Genomic DNA, 5,921 nt, shown 5'->3' on the forward strand with positions numbered 1-5,921 from the left:
ACGCTGGAGGTGGGCCAGCAGCACCGTGCCCCTGGCCTACGGGCAGGTGGCAGCCAAGGCCAAGGCGCACTTCCTGCCATGGGTGGACAACGTCCTGTCGCGGATGGTCTTCTACTTCCACTACAGCTCCTGGGTACGGCTCCCCACCTGCCGTGCCCAGACCATCCTGCCCTCAGCCCAGCAGGGCCGGGCTCTCAGACAGGAGGCCCCACCCCCTGGACCCTCAAGGAAGCCGCCTGGCTGTCCCGTGGCCACCTCCTCACCCATGTGCCCCCCACCTCCATTTCACTTTGGGTTAGGGGGCCATTCTTGAGGACCAGGCGACCTCCCACCTGCCATGAGATGACAAGCCTGGCGCTGTCCACCAGCCCAGTCTCTACGAGGGCCCCTGCACTGCTCCTGCCCAGGGCACAGTGCCCTGCCGCGAGGCAGGGGTTGCCGCACCTTGAGAAACTCCTACAGGTGCTGGCCTGGAGTTCTAGCGCGGTCTCCAGGTTTTCATACAGACCACACGTCCCCACCCGGCAGTCCCCAGCACCCTCAGCCACAGCCCTGCTGCCCTCCACACCCAGCACCCTCGCCTGGCCCACAGGACGAGACCCTGAAGCAGAGCTTCCTCACGGCCGCGCAGACACTGATGGCGGCCATCGGCCGCGGTGAGGGTGCCCACAGCTACGAGTTCTCCCAGGCCTCCGAGCTCCTCGAGTGTCTGATGGTGCGCAGGGCCCTGGGGCCACAGGCAACCCTCAGACCAGCTGCCCTCCTGGGAGTCACCCACTGGGGAGGAGGGCGGGCTCCTGCGGCATCCACGTCCCCTCCCCAATCGCCCGGTTGTTACAGGGACCCTGGGCTAGCCGGGCACGTCCATCTCACGGTGGTGCCACTGAGGCCCAAAAAGACCAGTGCCAGCCATGCACGTGGCCATGTGCAGCCCCAGACAGGGACCCCCAGGGGTGGAGGATGCACTGGGTGCTGGGCAGGGACGCTGGCAGCGCCGACTACGACACTGGTACTGACCACACCTCCTGACGCCGGAGCACAGAGGCTGCGCCCTGCGCCTGCTCTGCACGGCTCAGAGGCACTGAGGCGGCTGCTCCTGGCCCAGGGACCTGCCTGTGCCATGCAGCCAGCACATGGGGCCGGGGCCTGACCTGCCTGACTCACAGGCTTTGCTCAGGTTCTCTAAGTGGGGGCAGGTCACGGAGGTCCCCAGGGAGTGTCACAGGGCGCTGGCACTGAGGTCCTCAGGTGAGGATGAGCTCGTGTCCCCTGAGCGCTCGGCCTGTGGCTCTCGCAGGTTCTGCTGGAGAAGGAGCCGCAGGATGTGCTGTGCACGCCCAGCCGTCAGCAGGCCCTCCACGTCGCCTCCAGCCTCTGGTAGGTTCCCAGCCCCACCAGGCCCTGCCCCACCGCCAGGCTCAGAGTCAGAACAACAGTGACCAGGGGAACAGTCCGAACTCAAGGCTGGGCAGGGCAGGCAGGCGCCTGAGCCAGCCCAGGACGCAGTGGACAGGGGTGGGCAGCCCGTGGAGGTCAGGTGCTCCGGGTCAGAGCAGCTGCGGTGGCGAGCCCCCAGCACAGGCAGGCCCTGACAGCAGGCTCTAGTGCTCAGGGAGGAGGTGCGAAGGGGGACAGTCTGGACCCCAGCACCCCGCTCCCAGGGAGGCAGAGTCCAGGGAGCTCCAGAATGTATGTCAGGATGCAGGCCCCGACTCGGCTGTCTGCCCCCAGCTGGGACGAGGGTGTCGTTGGCGTCCCTGCTCTGGCCATGAGAGGCTGCCTAGGGAGGGGAGTGCCCGGAGTTGGAAGCTGCCTGCTCTCGGACCGCAGTGGGGACAGGCAGGCAGCAGGCTGGGCACTGCCCACATGCCAGGTGGAGCAGGGCTCCCCGTGCTCAGCCTGTCCCGGCCTGTTTCCCACTTGTTCATCCCACACCTAGCCACTGAGCATGGCGATGTGGCAGGCACTATCCTGGGTCCTCTGAGAGTGGACATGGGGGAGGAGCAGTGAGCGAGCTGCACCTGCCAGGGATGGCGGAAGGAGCTTCAGAAGCTGAGGCCCCGGAGTGAGAGGGGAGGGCGGAGGGTCAAGGGCCAGACGAGACTTGCAGCTGGGTGGATGAGAACCCACCATTCCCAGTTGACTAACTGACCAAATGAGCTCTGGGCTAGGGGTACAGCCTGAGGCTGGCTTAGGCTGCTGGGAACAGACTCTGGAGGAAGACCTGGAAGGGCAAACAGGTGAGACTAGAGGGTGCCCGGCTGAGGGGGGTGGCAGGGCCGAAACCCCAGGGTTATACACATCCGGGCTGCTGCAGGACCAGGAAAGGCCAGATGGGCTGCAGTAGGATCAGTCAGGGGCGAGGCCCGGGAGGGTCACTCCCCACCATGGGGCTGCTAGCCCTTGGCCAAGTGAGGCAAGGCCTTCCATCTGAGTCAGTGTATTTGAATTCAGTGTGAGAGGTCAGGGAGAAACCCCAGCTGGACACGGAGGTGGGGTCGTCGGCCTCTAGACACCATGGAAGCCAGGAACTGAAAGGAACAGACCCGGACTGTGCCCAGCTGGGAAGCCTGCACAGGAGGTCCCAGGGACCCCATGACTGCTTTCGCTGGCCCCTGCCAGCCCTCAGTCCCAGCACCTCTGTCTCCACACAGCAAGCTGCGGCCGCCCATAGATTCAGAAAGGAAGTCGCGGCTCCTGGCCACCTGCCTGCGCAGCGTGCTGGCCCTGCCGCTGCTGGACACCCTGCAAAAGCACTCCTGCCTCTTTCTGGAGCCGCCCGACATACAGGTGCGGCCGACGGCTCGCCCGTGGGGCCTCGCAGCAGGGTCTGGCTCTACCTGCTGCTCGTAGCTCAGAAAAGGGCAGGTTGGACAGGCGGAGCCCTGAGCACACCGGGGCTGGGGATCCTAGGCAGCTTCTTAGCTGCCGTGAACCTGTGCCCACCTGGAAAGTGGGATGGTGAATAGTATGGCTGGGGTTTCATGCCAGCTGGCCGAGACGGGGCCAGGGCAGCGTCCAGTGCAATAGGTGCAGTGGTCCAGGTGCCCGCTTCCTTCCCTGCAACTTCAAGGGCTGGCCAGCTCCACATGGCCTTGCCCAGCATGCCACATGGCACCCTTGGGCTGATTTTTTCCAAGCTCCTAGCAGCGCAAGGGAAGCATAGCAGAGCGCAGTGCCTCTCTAGGGGGTGAGATGGGTCAGCCACCAGTCTCAGTAACACCTGGAATGGGTCCCCTTCCCTGCAGGGTGGGCCCAGTCTCACCAGGAAGCTACTGAAACTGGTCATGCCCCTCCCAGACCTGGCGGGGCCCAGCCCACCCTGCTACTCAGCGGGGAGATGCATGCCATTGCTGGGGCAGTCACCAGGGGGCGCATGTAGCCCCCATGCACAGTTTTGAGTGTCTGGTGCTGACTGAGTGCTGCGGTGCCAGCCTCCGGACACTTTATCTCACCTTCCCGGCAGTGAACGGAGGGTAAGGAAACCAGGTCAGAAAAATGACTGACTCTCCAGGGAGTCGGAGTCTGAACCCCAGGCCTGCCTCCTCTCCTCCTGTCACATCACACACAGGCTGGAACTGGACAGTGGGGTGCTGAGAGATCTGGACCCTCCCAAGCCCAGGGCAGCCCCAGCCCCAGTCCTCCAGAGTAGTGGCCTCTGCTCCCACCCCAACTCTGCAATAGTGACCACACCACGCAGGGGCCTGACCTGGGCTCACCCAGGGCCTGACCTGGGGCCTGGGGTCCAACGCTGGAGCTGGGCCACTGGGCTGGGGCTCCTGTCCACTCCACCTCCGCCTGTCTCCACTGTGGCCCGTGGGGCTGGCTGCATGCCATTCGGGGTGAGGAACTGCCCAGGCCATGGACTACAAAGCCAGCCCTGCCCGAGTGAACCTGCCCAGCCACGAGAAACCCACACCGTCAGTGAACCCCAGGTGCCTCCCTGGCCAGTCTCCACGGCTGCTGAGTGGGGACAGGCAGGTGCCGCATGGGCAGGGCGGTGGCCCAGTGGGGGCCTGGCTGGGGTGTGCAGGTGTGCACGTGCTGTCCTGCCGACGTGGCCCTGATCCCTGGCCTCACACAGGCCCTGTACCACAAGACCATGGAGGCCCTGGATTTGCTTCTGCAGAGCCTCATCACACAGAACCCCACGGCCGAAGAGCTGCACTTCCTGCTGTCGGTGAGGACTGTGGGCCCCAGGGCCACGGTCGGAGTCTCAGGAGGCCTCCGGAGAACTCGGGGCCTGACTTGGGGCTGCAAGTGGCCCAGGAGCCAGGGACTGAGGGCCACACACTGGGACCTTGGCAGTTTGGGCAGCTGGGATCAGCAGAGGTGGCCTGTGGGGGGCTGGCCAGGCAATGGGCCTCTCGCTCCCAAAGAAGGCCCCTGCCGCAGGGTGCCTGAGGGTCTCACGAACTCCTGCTCTCCAGAGGCCCTGCCTGACAGGCCGGAGAGGAGCTAGACCAGGCCAGACGGCTGACTCTGCTGGGGCTCAGGGGTCCACAGGAGAGATTGCCCTGGGAAGCCCTGAATGATGACTGTGGGTCACTGGCAGGCCCAGGCAGGCCCAGGCATGGCCAGCAGGCAGGGGGCACAGCCCAGGGAAGGGGAGTGGCAGCGGCAAGCCCAGTGGGCTGAGAGCAAAGCTGGACTGGAGCAGGAAGCGCTCAGGTGGAGCAAGGTGGGGGGAGTCAGGTTAAGGGTAGGGTTGAGGTTGGGGTTAGGGTTAGGTCAGCAGGGCCAGACCAGCTAGGCTGGCGGCCAGAGGTGATGCAGGGGCTGACCAGCTTGGGGAGCAGACATGAAGGCCGGGTGCCTGAGCCTGCACAGAGGGAACCCTGCACTACAGAGAGCATGTCCGTCCCAGGAAAGTGGCCAGGAGCCACAGGGGGTAAGGCAGGCAAGGCTGCCACCAGTGGCAGTCGCAGGTGTTCTCCTGAAACATGGCTGGGTCACAAAGTCCTCACACCTGTGTCCTCAACCCGCCTCTGAGTCACTAGCTCGCGTGCAGGGACACAGTCTGAGTACCTGAGAACAGAGGTTTCGGCAGCTGCTCAGGGCCCTGCGTCCGGTGTACCTGCGTGCATGCCCGCAGCGCGGAAAGGTGTTGTTCCAAGGGTGCCCGCAGGCGCAAGGAACTGGGCTCCTGAGGGCTTTGAGCTGTTGGGGACCGCTCAGTTACAACGGGGCTCTGCCGACCGACAGAGGCTACCCGGGCCTTGGTCGAGAGCCCAGAGGGCAGAGCATGTGTGCGGGTGGGCAGGGCCTGAGCTCTGGGGTGTGGCCAGTGACCGTGGTGGGCGGAGCCTGCCCCAGGGGTGTGGTCAGGCCTTGTGGGGGCGGGGCCAGTGCTGATGGTGGGCAGGGCCCAGTCTGGCAGTGGGGCGGGGCCTGGCCCGGAGCCGGGTCCAGGCTTTAGCCCGGTGTCCCCGACCCCGCAGAGCATCTACGTGTGGCTGGCGTCGGAGAAGGCCCACGAGCGGCAGCGGGCAGTGCGCTGCTGCACGGGCCTCCTCAAGTTCCTGAGGCACAACCCCTGCCTGGACGTGAGTACCGGCCCCTGGCGCAGCCTCCGCCTGTCCCCTGTAAGTGGGCGGACGCGCCCCTCCTCGGATACCGCGACTCAGACGCAGAGTGGGCGCGCACCGGAGGGTGGGCTAAGCGGGCAGTGCGCTGCTGCACGGGCCTCCTCAAGTTCCTGAGGCACAACCCCTGCCTGGACGTGAGTACCGGCCCCTGGCGCAGCCTCCGCCTGTCCCCTGTAAGTGGGCGGACGCGCCCCTCCTCGGATACCGCGACTCAGACGCAGAGTGGGCGCGCACCGGAGGGTGGGCTACTGCCGCCCGGCCCGGCCGGCCCAGCTGCTTAGCCCGGCTCTGCCGCTGCTGCCGGGGGGGGGGGGGGGGGTCGCGGGGGGGGGA

At 66.0% G+C, this 5,921-nt stretch overlaps 1 protein-coding gene across 1 annotated transcript in view; it reads left to right on the plus strand.

The window, feature by feature from the left end:
* LOC102480839 (maestro heat-like repeat family member 5) overlaps positions 1 to 5,921 on the plus strand; it is a 64,531-nt gene that overhangs the window by 17,412 nt on the left and 41,198 nt on the right. The window contains exons 10-15 of the mRNA XM_006152109.2: positions 1 to 133; positions 593 to 715; positions 1,298 to 1,377; positions 2,655 to 2,790; positions 4,085 to 4,180; positions 5,442 to 5,546. Of these exons, the coding sequence (XP_006152171.1) occupies positions 1 to 133; positions 593 to 715; positions 1,298 to 1,377; positions 2,655 to 2,790; positions 4,085 to 4,180; positions 5,442 to 5,546 (673 nt within the window). The remainder of the gene's footprint in view (positions 134 to 592; positions 716 to 1,297; positions 1,378 to 2,654; positions 2,791 to 4,084; positions 4,181 to 5,441; positions 5,547 to 5,921) is intronic.

This window comes from Tupaia chinensis, unplaced genomic scaffold (assembly GCF_000334495.1).
Source record: "Tupaia chinensis unplaced genomic scaffold, TupChi_1.0 Scaffold000335_1, whole genome shotgun sequence".
NCBI classification, from domain to species: Eukaryota; Metazoa; Chordata; class Mammalia; order Scandentia; family Tupaiidae; genus Tupaia; species Tupaia belangeri.